Raw genomic sequence first — 18,535 nt, forward strand, 5'->3', positions numbered from 1 at the left:
TTCATTCCTATTAGGGCTGGGCAGATCGATCCAAAAATATTGATACTACCGATATTTCTCGTTTGAAGATCGATTTTAGCGTGAATAGGATTGATACGAAATAGGTATCAGTTTGTCTCTTCTACACCTATTTGTATTTCATCAAACAGTAGAACTGTCTGTGCAAACTATGATCTGTTGCACAGTTTGCTTCTCACTGCTGTTGTGAGTTGAGACTGCATTCAAACAACAAACGCACCATGCACGCACAGCTCACCGCGGCGTGCACCCTGGCTAGTTACTCAACAGACACATGATGTGAAGAAAGAGGAGAATGTTTGGAAACATCACTGTTTCACAGCTTGAGGGCAGTTTGTGCTTTTTTTTGTTATTTGCACTAAAAAAGTTTTTAAAACATTAATTGTTCTTTATTTATTAAAGCGAAATACTGCATAGATCTAAGTGTGCGGATATCTTTCTATCATCTTTTGGACTCAATGATTCTTCCAGCACCTTAGCAAAGATTAAGACAGGTGGAGCGGTTGTTGTAATGCATGCACTTTATTTATTAAAAACAAAAACCTTTTATGTTTGCACATTCAATTTACAATAATAAAAATAAACATATTTTTTGTTATTTGCCTTAAAGGTTTCCTGTGTTTTAACATGCAAGTGATAAGTAAATAATAGTGGAAAGCAACATGAAAGTACGTCAGCCGCTTTTAATTATAAAAAGTATCCATATCAATATCGGCGATTCTGGCCCTCTATTACTTGGTATCGGATGGAAACCAAATGTTCCCAGGGTCCTTTGTCGTTGATATAAACTAACATTATAAGATATTGGTCTATCTTTGCAGTTCAAATTGCAAAAGAAAGAAAGAAGATGGACGTTTCAAATGTAATTTGAATGGTTAAATATCTATTCAGCCACTGCCGAGATATCTAATGTTACAATTAAGAAATCTGTCTTGCCCGCTAATTTGAGGCGTAAATTTGAGGAAGTATAACATCAATAGGCTGTAATCTGTAGGTGGGTGATTTGAACATATTGACCCAGGGAAACATACGTTGCTGAGAACATAAAACCCTTTGAAAGGTCTCGTTAATGTGTCATATTAAGGGGATATAGAGCCTTTTCAGGTAGTGAGAAATGACCTCTGTGTGTGTCCCAGACCATCAGCAGGCAGCATGGGTTAATAGCATGAGAGCCCATATAGCCCTATACATTACTGCTATAACGTTAGTATGATATCTGTGCTGTTTGCCAGCGGGGGTTAACAAGACGTAAACCCCCTCCTGATAGACGTGCTTCCCATGCTACATATTACCAGTAGTAACATATGGGATCCCTGCTGTTTGCGCCATCAAAATATACCACTAGACATATGCCAGACATATTCAAAAACATATTATGAAGCTTCATTTAACAAATATCATTTATCCGCTTTGTGGGATCATGAAAGGAAATTGTACCCACCTGTTTTGTTTTTTTCTGGGATAAATTATAGGCATAATAACAATGTGATACATTTCCATCATAAGTCATCAGTCTCCCACCTCTATGAAGCATAAATGATCTGCTGTCACCGTGTCACAAACGTTTTGTTTTCTATGTGCATCCCACAGCGACGTCTCCTGGAAACCTGTCTAGTCCATTACATTGTATATTTAGTCTTAATGAGGTTTCACACGCTTAAGTGCCTACAGAGTTGCTCTCGATGCAAACTGGAATTAAGTAAATGTTTGTCGTAAATCCCCATCAGCCTTAAAGGGAATAGTGGTTATGAAAATCATCAAAGATGCTTCTTAGTACAGCCAGCGAGCATTAGATGTGACTAAACGGCTGTCCTGGTCTCAGGGGGAACAGCGTCCCAGCAGAGAGGCTTCCTGGGCTGCATCAGGACTCTGACCGTCAACGGCGTGAGCTTTGATCTGGAGGAGAGGGCCAAGATGACCCCGGGGGTGACCTCCGGTTGCCCCGGCTACTGCAGCGGCTCCAGCAGCCTCTGCCACAACAGGGGGAGGTGCATCGAGAAGAGCAACGGCTACGTGTGCGACTGCTCCCAGTCCGCCTACGGGGGAACCACCTGTAACCAAGGTGAGTGTGCTGATCGACAACAAAAGCTTCGCACTTAATGTAATTAAACAGGTTAATGTTGATTACAACAAATAAATAATCGATCACTGCCAAGGTTGTTCCATTACAGCGCATCAATAAAAAATGCAAGTAATGCAAGAGGCAATTAATACTTGTCCTGGCTCCAGACTCCAAGAGCATTTAAAATGCATTAGACCAGATGATCTCCTGCAGTATGTGAGCACAGACGCCAACACCAGAGCAGCAGGCTGAGCAAACAGCCACATATATACGTTGGTGGAGAGAAATAGTTTGAAGACGTAGTCTGAAGCGTCAAGAGATGGAAATTCTGGCCGCAAATGTGACAGACAACACTGCAATATTTACACGGTTTCCTCTAGATCGGTGTGTTAAATATGAAAGTGGAAGCCTTGCCAGGATACAGTTAATCCCACTGCTGTTCAAAGATATTTCTGCTTTATTACAACTTGGATCTTACCACTGTGTTGTTGTGCTGCCTATCAGATATGTCCCCTGTAGGTTAAAGACTCTCCCTTTGATCCTTGTCTCTGTGGGACTTAAACTTTCAGAAGTAAAATGCAGCTCTTAGATAAATGCTTTCAGCTGTATGATAGTATGAAGGCAGATTTTTCAAAGCTCTGAAGTTTTGACGTAATGAAAGTGCTCCGCATTAAAAGCAAGGGTATGATTAAACCATTCCTCTTTGCAAAACAAACTGTCAGTTTTATTTTCTTTAACTGTATCTTTACTTTACCCAGCAATGATTTGCAGCAGTTGCCTAGAGATTGTAAATGGATGTGCTACTAGCAGAGACACAGCAACCTCCGCTTCTGAGAAGTGAAGCCAGTGCAGAAGTGCCTTAAACTTGCATTCTTTCTAACAGCCAGCAGGGGACGACTCCTCTGGTTGTATAGAAGTCTATGAGAAAATGAGCCTACTTCTCACTTGATTTATTACCTCAGTAAACATTGTAAACATGAGTTTATGGTCTCAATCTCTAGTTTCAAGTCTTCTTCAATACAGCATGATGTTCATTTAGTAAATTATGGTCCCATTTAGAGTCAGATAGACCATAAAGCAGGGGATGCTTTAGGGCGAGGCGACCTTGTGATTGACATGTCGCTACCACGGCGTTGTCCGGTCTGGGAGTTATCCGTGTTTTTGTCGTATAACTTTAACGCTTTCACAGTGTTTTCTGTTAATGAAAGTTGAGCTGCAACAACTACTCTATTAATCGATTCATTGTCAACTATTAAATTAATAGCCAACCATTTTCTAAGAAAAAAAGTCCAAATTCTCCGATTCCAGCTTCTTATATGTGGATATTTCTGGTTTCTTTACTCCTCTATGACAGTAAACTGAATATCTTTTTTGATTTCTGGACAAAACAAGACATTTGAGGACGTCATCTTGGGCTTTGGGAAACACTGATCGACATCTTTCACCATTTTCTGACATTTTATAGACCAAACAACTAATCGATTAATTGAGAAAATAATCAGCAGATTAATCAACAATGAAAATAATCGTTAGTTGCAGCCATACATGAAAGTTAATTGTAATCATTTTGGTTACCTAAAAATGTCTTCAACATGGCAACGGCCAATAATCAAGATGGCAATGGCCAAATTGCCGAACTCGAGGCTTCATAACGTCAGTCCACAAACCAATGGGTGATGCCACAGTGACTTCCACTCCTTATATACAGTCTATAGGTATCACTGAGGCACTCTCATTATAAATCTGTTATTGCAGCAATGGGACTTCCATCCCCCCCAAACACTCCCCTACTCCCTCTTAACTCCACGTGCGGTGTCTTTAATTTGAAAGGTAAGACATTTGACTTGTTCACACGACAAAACACGGAATAGGCGCACGCTGCCGAGGGAGTTCTGTTGAGGTAACAGCGGTCTGTATGGCATTGATGGACAACACTTGAATCCCCGTGGTGCTGTTGCAGCTGCTGGTTTGTTGTCGACATTATATCTGAGTCATCGTCTTTTCTCTGATGATGCTTAAAAATGTGTTTGCTCCATCTTCGTAGTAGTGTGTGCGCATGATTAGCCGGTGTTACAGAAAGATAGCGAGTGAGTGAGTTTATCCTAAGGATAACAGATGTTTCCTTTGTGCAGAAAAGGCCACAGAATACAATACATGTTTTGCTGCAGCCTTGCTCTGCAAGATGGATTGTAGGTATATACAGTAAATCCACCTGCCCAGTGAGTTCTCGTGTGCCTGCATGTACCGCTACACCTCTGCAGAAAGACATTGTTTTTGGACAGATTTTCATTCAAAACAGTGCCTTTCCCTGTAGCTGTGCCCACTGGACACAATCTACATTTTTTTAGCCCACGTTTGATTAGGGTTGTGTTGATTTTTCCAGCTCACGCTTTCATAATTGGAGGTGTAATGAACATTGCAGCCTCTGGAGGCTGTGAGCTGGCTTTCACTCTTTTAATCTCATTTCAAAAACAGTTGTACGGAGCTCCAGGCACTGAAACCATTCTCTCTCTCCCTCCCTCTGTGTGTCCCCGTGTGTGCAGAGGTGTCGGTGTCCTTCGACATGGAGTCCTCAGTGACCTACACCTTCCAGGAGCCCTTCTCAGTGATGCAGAACAGACGCTCTCAGGCCTCCAGTGTTTCCACAGAGAGCAGCAGCAGCAGGGCCAGAGAGGACGTGGCCTTCAGCTTCGTCACCTCCCAGAGGCCGGCCATGCTGCTCACTGTCAGCACCTTCAGCCAGCAATACATCGCTGTCATCCTCGCCAAGAACGGTACAGTCAGGATTTATATTAATCGTGTTAAAGTAAAACGACCTGCGACACAGTGTGACACATATAGTTATCTCCGCCAGGCGTAAGCCTGTGGGGAGATCATGTATTCAGTCGTGTATGTGAGTCTGTCTGTCTGTCCACGGCTAATCTCTCATACTACTGGACCCATCTACTTCATATTTTTTATGCACATTTATAACTGTATGCTCAAGGACCTCTCATGGTTGTGGTGATTCACAATTTTAAAATACTATTTTATGCACTGTTTTATGCCATCATTGACTGCTGACTCCTCCCTTTTCATAGGGGGTTGCAAGTGATCAACAACTACTTCAGTATCAGCAATCAGCTAGGCTAAAAACAAGCCTTACCTAGTCTGTTGCAGGCCACATTTTGGCTTTTGTCGTGGCTCAAAAACTGACATCCATAGAAAAGTTTGGTGTCATTTCGAATCTGCAGATTAATTCCATACCCGATATGTTATGATCCACTAAAGTTAGGCACAATATGAGATGTTATAAATCCGTGTTTTTGTTATCTTTGGGTGGGATTCAACTCTTCTTCATTTGAGAGGGGAGAGGAGGAGACACACCTGGTATTAGTATTTATATACTTCTTTGAATGTTATCTGTAGCCTTCATCACCGCCGTGGAGGAAAACAGTAACTAGGCCTACGCAGCCAGCCAGATAAATTTAGCAACTGCATTGTTAGCAAACACATCTTCCACCTCGTTACATACACCAACCCCATAATGCTGCTGCATGGTTGTTGTCCACAGCCATTTCAGACCATTTGAAATCAGATAAAATGTTGGTGGTTTATGGTTTACATCGTCGTGTGACAGCGAAGATTTGGATTACTGTTTGACGTGTGAAACCCTCAGATCTTCAGCCCTCAGTTGAAATGACAAAGATGTGATAAAACTGTGATTAACGTGATGACAGTGAGGTCAAAATGTAGCTTTATTTTGAAGTTTTTTTTTATCAGATGAGCTGTCATGGAATCAAAACTTTTTCCATCAAAGTAGCTCAGTGATTAAACCAGGTGACATGCTCAATTTAGAATTTTTCTAACCCACTAGGTAATAGATGGGTGGCGTCTTTTTCAAATTGAGGAATCGGTGCAAATTCTTTGCATCAAATTCAACTTTGGTGACCTTTCACCCGCCAATTTCCGCCATCAACCAATAGCAAGCTGTGTTGACAGTGCTGATCTTTTGAGTCAAATATAGAGGACGTTATTGTTGGTTATTAGCTGTGTGTCACCATCCAGTTTTTACTGAACCTCCTCTGTCTGACTGTAAAACGGCTCCGCGACAGAGACATGGTTTGCAGAGAGTTATGAGTCGGGTGTACAAATATGTTTTTGGAATAACAAAGTCGCACCTTCTGCATTTATTTAACTTGTCTGGTGGTGACAAAGAGCTGACGAAGAAATAGGTGCTTATGAGCTTTATTGGTCGCAAATAATGACAAATGGGTAGAAACGGGACCAAATCAGGACCTGTGGGGGGTTTGTGTGAAAGGACACAGGCTCAACACACTCAGTTTCTGGTTATCAGGGGAGAATCCCTGCACTCGTAAGCTGACACAGATGTGTTACCATGGTTACCAAATCATTTTTGCATAATTACATAGGAGATTGCTCTCTTTGACAGTAGGATGGTCCACTTTACGTTCGCACCACAAACGAGATACGCCACTTGGAGATCGTCATTTTTAAGCAGAGAAATCCACTTAAATAAAAAAAAAAGGATTCAATCATAATCCCATCGCACTCCAGCTACAAGAGTAGGGTTTTTTTTTTTAACCTCCAGCAAGAACCCATTGCAAGGACATGTGCAGATATGCCCGTCATAACAGTGTGTAAAATATGGGGTGTCACGGGAGGTCTGGGGCCACTTATTTACACAACATGAAATCCTCAAAATCTAATTTTTGGGAAATCTCTCTTCTATTTGCATGTTGAACGGTGTTGAGCAGAACCGAAAGTGAGGCTGACAGTGAACCGGCAGCTAATGTGTTACTGGTGCTACAGCTGCCAGCATGAATACAATACCGGAGCCACCCACACAAACCGATTATGGACTAATGAATAGATTTACCCTCCGTCGATCTGCTCCTCCTCTGCATCTTTATCCTTGCAGTCCAATACATTAAACCAGTCCTTATGCACAATAAAAGTCCTTGTATATCCAAAGGAAACATTTTTAAAACAACCTTTAGACTGTAAACAAAACAATAAAAGAATAGAAACAAAAAGAGCCAACTGCGATTGGACTGTTCTACTTTAAAGGTGCAGTGTGATGGATTTGGTGGCATCTAGCGGTGAGGTTGCAGATCGCAACCAACTGAATCTTCTCCAGTGTGCCAAATGTGTAGGAGAACTACGGTGACCAATGTGAAAATGTGAAAACAAAAATGGCCCTATCTAGAGCCAGTGTTTGGCTTAAATTGGTGTTATCAGTTGCATTAAGCCCCATAGATGTGGGCCCCATAGATGTGGGTCAATAGGGGCCTACTACACTCAGTAGTAGGTTTTATCATCTGTTCACATGGTAGATCACTGAAAGAAGGTATAAAACAACACAACAGCGACCTCTAGCGACTAAAGTAATTATGACAGGAGCAGAAGCGGGAGTCAGGTGCTGTAGTTTAGACTGCCTGGAACACCATGTGGGGTGTTGGTCGAGGGTGATGGATGAGACATAAAACACAGGTTACAACGTGTAGTTGTCTTTAAGTTCACAAGCATTAAGTTTCACTTTCACTTTTGAAAGTTAGTTATTTTAAACCAAAATACAATGTTTTTCCCTAAACTTAGCAAACTTTGTTGCCTAAACCTAAACTTTGTTGCCTTTTTGTGTTCAAAATGTAACGTTTCGTTCAGTTTTACAACCTGTAAGAATGTGTAACTTTTAAATTTCGCTCGTCAAATCAGGTGATACCAAAGAGTATACTGTAGAAGCAAAGTCTGGTGTTATTTTGACTGACAACGGTTTTATTTATAATATTTTATTGATCATTACAGGCCATTTCGGTAGAATATGACAATAGAATAGAAATAATTTAGTTTTACTTTTGTACGGCACTTTTTAGGCGGATGTTTTACTGGTGTCTGGTAGTCGTTTTCAGTCCAAAATGGCGGAGGCGTAGCTTTGCTGCTGAGCGCTGATGTTGCAATGGAATGAACAATTGACTTTCACTTCTTGGCGATGCACATTCTTTGGTGATATTAGGCTACTGTAGATACATGGCGGCTGGATCCATGAAAAGGTCCCGCTCACTATCTAGATATAAACGTCTCATTCTAAGGTAACGAAAACACAACGATTCTTGGTTTCAGGTGATTATACACTAAAGAAAACATAGTTGCTAATATTATATTCCATTTTTGCCAATAGATCTCCCTAAATGCTACACACTGTTCCTTTAAGTCTGGAGAGACTTTCAGAAAAAGGTCCTCACTTTTACAGAGTGTTTCCTGCTGTCAGCGCAGTATCTCAGCATTGTCAGTTTTCTGACACAAGAAAGGCCTCAAAGCTTTAAGCTGACAGCCTTTAAGCTGTATCCAAACTTTAGAGCATCACATTGAGTGACAGTGCAGTTGTTAGTCAGAGTCGGTGTCAGTGTCCTATAAGACACTCTTTTGTGTTAAATCACAACTCCCGTGTTCCTGGGGTCCGTGTAAACACTGAAGGGCAGAGGAGACACTTCATCCACGGTGACCTTCATCCATAGGAGCACTCTCAGGATTTGAAATGAATCACTACACAAAGCCCTTCACCTACAGACCGGGAATTGTAATATTGACCCGGCTCCACTTGACAATGCATAGCTATCTGACTCTTTGATCTGGCAGCGGTGGTGTGTGTGGGAGGAACACTGAGCACATATTGACTTTTTTCTGTGTGGGAGCGAAGAGCTATGAGATAAATATTTGTATATTTCAAAAGGCAATTGAAGAAGTTTAGATATAGCGGCCTATTTATATATGAGCAGCCACATAATCTCAGTAAATCGGTGTATTCTCTCCGCCTGTGTTCACATACTTGAAGCCAAAGTGTGGTTTTTCATGTCAGCGGACTGGACTCGAGTCTTTGGCTTTTTAAATGTATTTGCATTGGGTATGATAGTGAGTCACTCATCATGAAGTGCTCTGAAGAGGATTTTTACAGAGCGAGCGCTACATGTCTTTTCATGCTTTGTGTCCAGGGAGTCTGCAGATCTGGTACCACCTTCAGACCGACAGGAGTCCAGACGTGTTCAGCCCCGTCGTCACAAACCTGGCAGACGGACGACTCCATCGAATCAGAATCCACAGAGTGGGGAAAAACCTCTACGTGCAGGTGAGCAGCACGAAGCCTCCCGAAATTTCATGGTGGCAATTTTTTACCTCGTGATATTTTTGAGAAAAACAAATAAATTTATATCGAGGCCTAGATTTACAAATTTGTGCGCATGAGATGTAATTTGTTACCTAATTAAATCGTGCCCATGTTTTGATTTATTTGCGCTTACGAGATTAATTACAGACAAAACATAAATTAGTAAATTGTTTTGGAATGCAGCAACGCGCATGGCATGTCATGTCATGTGACGAGGAACAACCAATCACAGCCAGCAGATACCTTTTATTTCTTCTGTAAACACAGAGCCCCCGTAGGCCCCTAGGAGAAAAATATTATTAAGTCGTTCCCTCAAGTTAGTAACTCGAAGGAACGAGTTACTTCATAGAGCACTTCTTCAAATCATTCCTGACAGTCCACACATTGCTGATGTACAGAGTCCCCCAAAATGACTTACTTCGGTAAGGTGGAAATATATTGACGGATTCAAACTTCCTGGATCAATAACTCATAACCGAAACGTTGTTAAAACACAAACGAGGGCTCTTTCTAACCGTAGTAAGGTAGACAACGAGCTACAACCTCATTTTAATCACAACGAGCCTTTAGTCCTCCGAGCTGGACACATTACATTGGTCTCTATGTGCAGCCAGCTCTGAGACGAGTACTCAGGGACTGTCTACAAAGTGCAACGCCGAAAAAGAGAAAAATATTCAATAACTTCAGTATTATACAGTGTAGTACCATCAAAATTACTTCACACATCAATGATCTCCTCATAGTTGTACTACAACACTTAGTTTGGAAAAATATAGTATAAAATATATATAAATTTCTCCTAGGGGTGTAGGGGGGCTCCATAAGTCTACGTAGTGCAGAGCTACCCAAAGCTTTACGATCGGACTGTTTTACTTGCTCCACCCTTTCCGTCCAAGAACGTCACAACATCCATTTGAAAGGTCAGCCAAACTGACTGACATGTAGACAAATCGAGCAGTGAAGCTGCTGCGAGGGATTTAAGGTTCAGGAAATGCATTTATCTTTGTTTTGACTTTGTTTAGTTTAGTCAGTGAGGCTTCCTGCTAAATTACCGCAACTTCGTCATCGCAACGGCAGTAAGTAACGGCAACCTCCCAAGCACCTTGGATAAAAGGGATGAAAGCGGCACAACTGGCGTTTTCCACGCGTTTTTAGACGCAACATGTGAACAGCCCCTAAATGGGTCCCTTATGTATTTCTTGTTACAATGTCTGTTAACGCAGTAGCTGACAGGAAGTCAACTTGGACCAAAACTGTTGCAACAGAATGGCGATGAAAAGGTCTATTAACGTAATCTGGTTTTTGAGACTGACAAAATAATATTTATGGTCCAATTCCGAGCTTTTCACAGAGCTATCAGCCTCATCTAACAGTCTTCATTAGCAGATGGAATTTGCTCTGCACTGAAGAACAGTATCTTGCGTTGGCAGAGATTACAATCTCCCTCCTTATATACCACAGACTGTTATCGCAAGTCCGAAGTTCCGCTCTTACTATCTTACTACACATGATGAAAACTGAGAAAGCTCCATCTGCTGACAAAGTCTGTTTGGCTACATTCACAATGCAGGAAGAAGTAGCCTAAATCTGATTTTTTTTTTGCGCGTATGTGACTCAGATCTGTTTTTTTATTACAATGTGAATCTGATCTTTTCAGTTCTGATTTAGGCCCCTTCCATATGTGGTCCTAAATCAGATACCGGTCAGATCCTTTTTCAGTGCCGCCTCAGTCTGAAGAGTCATATCAAAATTCAACAATAAGATAAAGATATGTGAAATTAACACTGTAAAATATTCTAGGATTATAAACCAACAAACAAACAATATGCAACACTCATACCGATCAGCATTAACATTATTACCACCTGCCTAATATTGAGTAGGTCCCCCTTTTACCGCCAAAACAGCCCTGACCCGTCGAGGCATGGACTCCACTAGACCTCTGAAGGTCTGCTGTGGTATCTGGCACTAAGCCGTCAGTAGCAGATCATTTAAGTCCTGTAAGTTGTGAGGTGGGGCCTCCGTGGATCAGACCTGTTTGTCCAGCACATCCCACAGATACTCGAATTTGGAGGCCGAGTCAACACCTCCAACTCGTTGCCATCCACATGATGTAAAAGAAAACGTGATTCATCGGACCGGGCCACCTTCTTCCATCGCTCCGTGGTCCAGTTCTGATGCTCACGTGCCCATTGTTGGCGCTTTTGGGCGGTGGACATGGGTCAGCACGGGGCACCCTGACCAGTCTGCGGCTACTCAGCCCCGTACGCAATAAACTGCGATGCACTGTGTGTTCTGACACCTTTCTATCGGAACCAGCATTAACTCATCAGTAGTTTGAGCTCCAGTAGCTCTTCTATTGGATCGGACAACATGGGCCAGCCTTCGCTCCCAACGTGTATCAATGAGCCTCGGGTCTGACCCCTGTTTTCCTTCCTTGGACCACTTTTGGTAGGTCCTGACCACTGCAGACCGGGAACATCCCACAAGAGCTGCAGGTCTGGAGATGCTTTGACCCGGTTGTCTAGCCAGCACTATTTGGCCCTTGTCAAAGTCACTCACATCCTTACGCTGGCACATTTTTTCTGCTTCCAACACATCAACTTCAAGGACAAAATGTTCACTTGCTGCCAAATATATCCCCCCCACTGCCAGGTGCCATTGTAATGAGATAGTCAATGTTATTCACTTCACCTGTCAGTGGTCTTAATGTTATGGCTGATCAGTGTATATTAATGAATATAAATCTGTATATTGACACAACTTCATCACATATAAGGAACTAGAATTTAATTTTCTACATGCTCTCCATGCAAACACTTGACAATGGAGAGATGGCGTTCAAATTAATCTCCCACTGCAATTAAATCTATTCCTAGCTGGGTCATCAGCTGGTCTATACAGTAGATGTTCCGCTGTAAGCACTTTATAAACGGAAGTGGATGTAATCAAAATCCTGCAGTGTTTTATTGCAGATCATCAAGTTAAGTGATGCAACTGAGTCAGCATGGTGGTGGTGGTGCAGAAGTGAAAGGTCTACATCACTTCAAAGCTAACTGTGGGCGGATATGGTTGTCATGAAGCTGTAGGAGACGATTCTCAATCTATAATGTATTGAAATGTGCTGCTGCTGCTGCTGCTGGTGTTACCTCGGTTTAGATTTCTTGTAATTGCCTTGTTATTTGATTTCTCTCCACTCAACCAGATCGACCAGGACATCCACAGAAAGTACACACTGTCATCTGATGCAGAGCTGATCTTAATCAGATCCCTGACATTGGGCAAAGTCACCAGTAAGTCCTCCCACCGTGTTCAGAAAATTACTGTAAAACACTCCCACGTCATCCCTGATTTTGTTACTCAATTACTGTAATTCAACAAAAAAATGTCAACATGTATTTCCACCGATCATCTTCATCTCTGCAGGGAGGGAGAACCTCAACGAGGAAGTGATGCAAGCAGCTTCTAAAGGCTTCGTCGGCTGCCTCTCGTCGGTCCAGTTCAATCACGTCGCGCCGCTGAAGGCAGCGCTGACCAATCGAGGAAGCTCATTGGTCACCATTCGCGGTCCGTTGGTCCAATCAAATTGCGGAGCGCTGGCGGAGTCCACCTCGCACACAATGCAAGGTAAAACACTCACACACACCCTGTTTAACTGACCCACACACACTGCCACCGGTGAACCGCACAAACTAAAATCATGCACATGGTTGTGTTTGAGGTCACATGTAGGTCACTCTAAAGTTTAGTTTTGATTCTCAAAAGTGAAGGAGGATTTTTCCTGCAAACTCAAGTGAGATGAAAAAGATGACGGATCAGAAACTAATCAATTAGTTCATTAATCTTTCCAGAAATTTATTCAGTAACATTTTCTGGTTCCAGCTTCTTAAATGTGGGGATTTGCTGCTTTTCTTTATGTCGTTGTACATTACATTATCTGAGTGAGTAACTGACAAAACAAACGTTATTTGAAGGGAAATTACGGAGGGCGATTTTCATCATTAACTCATCACATTAATCAACAATTAAAAGAAATAGCAACCCTCATTAATTTCTCTGTCTTTTGGCCTGTACCAAGATTTCTTTTTTTTTAGATTATTTATTTATTTACTTATTTATTTATTATTTTATTTATTCTTTTTTTTTTTTCTGCCTTTATTAAATGGTACAGCCATAGATGGACAGGAAAGGGGGAGAGAGCGGACAACGTGCAGCAAAGGGCTGTGGGTTGGATTCAGAAGGACTCAGCCTTTAGAACATGGAATGCCCCTGTACCACTTATCCACTTATCGCATCATGGCTTAGTGTCATGACCTTTACAGACATCTGTAGCACACGTCGGACACACACCATACAGACAGAAGTCAGGGAGAGTCGGTGTGTGGGATCTCACGGTGTGTGGGTGTGTTTACGAGCATCAAACACGAGTAGTTTGCAGCTCTGTGTCTTGGACAAGCCCCCAGGAAGAGCACCAGTCGTTGATCCCAATTTTGTGGTGGCCAAACGGCGGTGCTACAACTTCCATATCCGTCACCTGATGCCATTGGGCCCAAAAATACTTTTTCCCAAAGACTTACATTGGGAAAGAGACGTCTGTAACTCAACGGATAATTTCTAACCTTAACCATTCTAGGTCAATGCCTAACCTTTACTATCTCCCGAGAGTTTCCCCAATTTGCTGGTTCCCTTCTAGACATGACCAGTGAATAGGGAGCTAAGCCGGAAAGCTCTTGATTTACCGTTCCATCTACGTTCCAACCCTCACCTATGGTCATGAGCTTTGGGTAGTGACTTAAAGAATGAGATCGCGGATACAAGTGGCCAAAATGAGTTTCCATCGTAGGGCGGCTGGGCTCAGTCTTAGAGGTAGGGTGAGGAGCTCAGACATCCGGAGGAAGCTCAGAGTAGAGGCGCTGTTCCTTTGCGTCAAAAGGGGCCAGCTGAGGTGGTTCGGGCATCTGATCAGGATGCCTCCGAGCACATCCTACTGGTAAGATGCCCCGGGGAAGACCCATAACACGCCGGAGAGATTATATATGTCGTCTGGCCTGGGAACCTCGGGGTTGCCCAGGAAGAGCTGTAAAACGTCGCTGGGGAGAGGGACGTCTGCAATAACCTGCTAAGCCTGCTGCCCCCGCGACCCGGCCCCGGATAAGATGAAGACAACGGATGGAGGGATGGAGGATCCTGTAGAAATGATCTAATTACTTTGAAGGTGGACTCTTTTGAGCAGGTTATAGCTTTAAGCAACTCGACGTACTATGGTGATCTATCCTGGTTAGAAGTGACCTAGTTTTGTGCTACCAGAAGCTTCAAAAATGGCTGCCATCCCACTAACTTGTCTCTGTGTCGCGGGCCCCAGGCTTCCTGAGATTGAACAAATCAACTCGGAGCAGAACTATCAGTCTAATTGGCTTCCTGTTGAACTGTTACAGTTTTTAAAACTGAATTTAATTACGGTCTGTCTAAAGCAGACACATTCCAGCTGTGTCTTTCAGTCGTCTGTCTGACAGAACAGATGCATTTAATTTTTTAACCAATGGAGCTGTCTCTACAGTCAGCGTGTTAACAGTGACACAAATGTATTTTTACACTTCAAATCTTTGTTGTTTCAATTATTCGTGTGCATATTTGTTTTGTGTGACAGGTGCACTGTAATGGAGCACACAGTTTGAGCCTTTTCATAAGGAGCCGCAACTAATGTCAAGTCTTTATCAGAGGCAGTGACGCTTACGGACAGGTTCTGGGCGTTGCTTACATCTAGCCATATTGCCACATATATAAATATACATCATAAAATATAAATAAATTTCAGATGTTGTCCTAATTGTGCCGTCTGTTGAGGCACCAGATTGCGCTCAGAGTTGGCTGATGCACAGAGATACTCTCATTCGGAGCATAATGAAAATGTTGTTTTGGCAGCTCCATGAAACGGCTCCTCTTGTGGAGCTATATAACATGCAACAGCCACTCGCTTCAAGGCTCGTTCACCGTCGTACCCCGTTCACCGTGACTCTTTGACACGGGTTGAATGTGTCAGCACACATCAGCTAACCCTTCATCATCATCATCATCAGCCCCCTCCTTCTGTCCGGGTTTAACGCAGGTCAGACTCTGCTTTGAGCATCTTTATTAGGGAAGGAAACTCAAGTCGATGATATTGAGATGAGACGATGTCGATGACATTTAAAAGTTATTAAACCAACCAGAGAGATATAAAGAGAGAAAAAACAGATATGTTGGGGCTTATACAGAGAGTAGGAGAGAAGTTAAACTAAACCTGCCTTCGTTATTCTTCAAACTGGACCCTATTTCCCCACGTTATAGTGTCTAAGTGGCTAATGGGGACAAACATTTTTTAAATTGAAACACTGTAGACGGCAGCTAAATGAGCTGTGTTGTAATCACATTGGCGCAATTCCTCACCGTCAATGTTCATCTACTAAAAGTGCTTGTTGGTGTCTGACAACATCATGGAAAGGACCCTACGGAGAAATAAAACTATTTTCTCGCTCGGAGAAGTCTCGTTCTGAAATCTCGCGTCTCATCCACATTGTGGAAATCATCTAAATATTCAGCCGTGACATTGAAAATCTTTTAGATAAAACTAAGCTACGCTTTCTGTACTCCAACACAACAAACTCTGACAACACCAGCACTCCTCTCTCCAACTCTCATTCATGTTTCCACCGTTGTCTTTCGGCACCAAGTCACATGACACAATAATGACACAATGTAGGGTCCTAATGCTGTCAGACATTTATAATAGCAATCTGAGCCTGTCAGTGGCGAAAAGCACTTTTAGTGGACGTACGTTGACGGTGAGGTGTTGCCCCGATATGATTACATTGCAGCCCATCTAGTGGCTGCCGTCTGCAGCGTTCTCCTTCAATACTGGACCAATTACAAAAAATGTTGGTCCCCATGGTGCTGGTGCAAGGATAACTTATTTTTAGGCTTCAAAATTCACGAGTGGGGTATTTAATGACGTATTTTATGTCATAGAACAAAATGTTAAAATCTCTTCAGCTTGTGTTAACCACCAAAAAATCCATCGACTTCCAGACGAGGGAACCGGAAGTGCTAAAATGATGACTCATTTCCGTGTTTTAGGACTCATTCCTGTAGTACTCTACAAGTCACTAAGACACAAAAACATCGGGAAATGAGGTCAAGGTTGAAAATGTCCCCTTTAATTTAGTTGTCATGTAATATAATAATAATGCTCGATTGGACTGAGATCTGGAGAATTTGGAGGCCGAGTCAACACCTCCAACTCGTTGCCATCCACATGATGTAAAAGAAAACGTGACTCATCAGACCAGGCCACCTTCTTCCATCGCTCCGTGGTCCAGTTCTGATGCTCACGTGCCCATTGTAGGCGCTTTTGGCAGTGGACACCTGTCAGCACGGGCACCCTGACCGGTCTGCAGCCACACAGCCCCATACGCAACAAACTGCGATGCACTGTGTGTTCTGACACCTTTCTATCTGAACCAGCATGAACTCTTCAGCAGTTTGAGCTCCAGTAGCTCTTCTATTGGATCAGACAACACGGGCCACCCTTTGCTCCCCACGTGCATCAATGAGCCTCAGGTCTGACCCTGTCGCCGCTTCACCGGTTTTCATTCCTTTGACCACTTTTGGTAGGTCCTGACCACTGCAGACTGGGAACATCCCACAAGAGCTGCAGGTCTGGAGATGCTCTGACCCAGTCGTCTAGCCAGCACTATTTGGCCCTTGTTGTCAAAGTCACTCACATCCTGACGCTCACCCATTTTTTCTGCTTCCAACACAACAACTTCAAGGACAAAATGTTCATTTGCTGTTTAATACATCCCCCCCACTGCCAGGTGCCACTGTAACAAGATAGTCAATGTTATTCACTTCACCTCTCAGTGGTCTTAATGTTATGGCTGATCAGTGTAATTCTGTTATTCTGGAGTTTAGCAGTGAAGTGTAACAAACTACACTTGACAGATACAGTAAAGGTGCCAAGCAGAGATTCCAGAGATCATAACACCAGACGTTTACCTCCTGTATGATAACAGCGACATTAATGTGTGTTAATTTGTGTGTTTCTGCTCCTTCAGATCAAACTGTAACAGCAAATAAAGATAAGGAGCAGCACGGCAACGGCACCCAGAAGGATTTGGCTGTGATCGCAGGTCTGTGTTTCCTCTCTCTTCTCTGCTGGTTTAATTTTCTTTGCTTAATTGAAAATGAGTCCCAGCTGTTTGTTATTTGTCATTCTCTCTATTTGCCTCCGTCTTAATTCTTCTGTTTTTTTTCCGGTCTCTCGATAACTCAGTCTTAGCTCAGGCTCATTTTCATTACTGCCACTCACGCAGTTTTGTTTGAAATTGAATTGAAGTCGATGATGACGACAATAATGTTGAAGGATTTCTGTGTGCTTTCTACAGGGAACGTTTTCTTTGCATTTTATGTCTCCTTACACGTCGCTGTTGACGATAGAGATGCCCCGAGCTGATCTGCGAAGATCAGTATGAGAGAAATAAAATCATTTTAAAGGAATAGTTTGTCATTTGGGAAATAAGTTAACTCTTAAGTTCTTAGCCCAAATGTAACATTACAGTTAGATATAGGGGGGAGGGATAATAGCTTTCTGAGGGAGTTTGGGGTGGAAAATAAGAGTTTGAAGCTAACGAATGAACTAGTGTTTGCACAAATTCTGTTTGCAACCCAAGAGAGGCTGAGCAACGCACGCATCACAATAAATAACTTGAATTTCAGCATGTTAAGAGTCGTGGCGTCGACAGTATAGTAAGGGTTTTTTGCTAAATGTAACATCATGTTTTAGAAACGTATTCGCTTTCTTGCTGAGGATTCAATGAAGCGATCATTAGAGCTTAGCTTAAAAGACTGGAGGCAGGAAGAAACAGCTAGCCTGGCTCCGTCCAAAGGTTATACAATCTGCCTCTAAAGGTCGCTAATTAACATGTTGGATCTCGTTGGTCTAAGTAAAAAAAAACAAAGTGTAAAAACAGCAATCTTCCATCTTTAAAGGGGGTTATGTGTTGCTTGGCAACCAGCGGGGACAGGAAGTCACAGGTATTTATTATAGACACATGACAGTGGTATCAATCCTCTAATCTAACTCTCGACAAGAAAGAGAATAAGTTGTTTCCCAAAATGTCAAACTTCTCCTTGTGGATCAAAGATTAGATGATTCATAAAAAATCAGCTCTATAAAGCCTGGTACATTTCTGGACCTTTTTTAATAACAACTAGGACTGTGAGTTGATTCAAATATGTAATTGTGATTAATAACA

At 42.4% G+C, this 18,535-nt stretch overlaps 2 protein-coding genes across 2 annotated transcripts in view; both read left to right on the forward strand.

The window, feature by feature from the left end:
• The window catches only part of LOC119499822 (trace amine-associated receptor 13c-like), a 978,627-nt gene that overhangs the window by 372,479 nt on the left and 587,613 nt on the right, over nucleotides 1-18,535 (forward strand). The window lies entirely within an intron of this gene.
• The window catches only part of LOC119499809 (contactin-associated protein-like 5), a 106,441-nt gene that overhangs the window by 83,288 nt on the left and 4,618 nt on the right, over nucleotides 1-18,535 (forward strand). Inside the window, exons 18-23 of the mRNA XM_037789007.1 lie at nucleotides 1,841-2,080; nucleotides 4,624-4,854; nucleotides 9,070-9,203; nucleotides 12,448-12,535; nucleotides 12,669-12,869; nucleotides 17,336-17,410. Coding sequence (XP_037644935.1) covers nucleotides 1,841-2,080; nucleotides 4,624-4,854; nucleotides 9,070-9,203; nucleotides 12,448-12,535; nucleotides 12,669-12,869; nucleotides 17,336-17,410 — 969 coding nt within the window. The remainder of the gene's footprint in view (nucleotides 1-1,840; nucleotides 2,081-4,623; nucleotides 4,855-9,069; nucleotides 9,204-12,447; nucleotides 12,536-12,668; nucleotides 12,870-17,335; nucleotides 17,411-18,535) is intronic.

Source organism: Sebastes umbrosus, chromosome 13 (genome assembly GCF_015220745.1).
Source record: "Sebastes umbrosus isolate fSebUmb1 chromosome 13, fSebUmb1.pri, whole genome shotgun sequence".
Taxonomy (NCBI): domain Eukaryota; kingdom Metazoa; phylum Chordata; class Actinopteri; order Perciformes; family Sebastidae; genus Sebastes; species Sebastes umbrosus.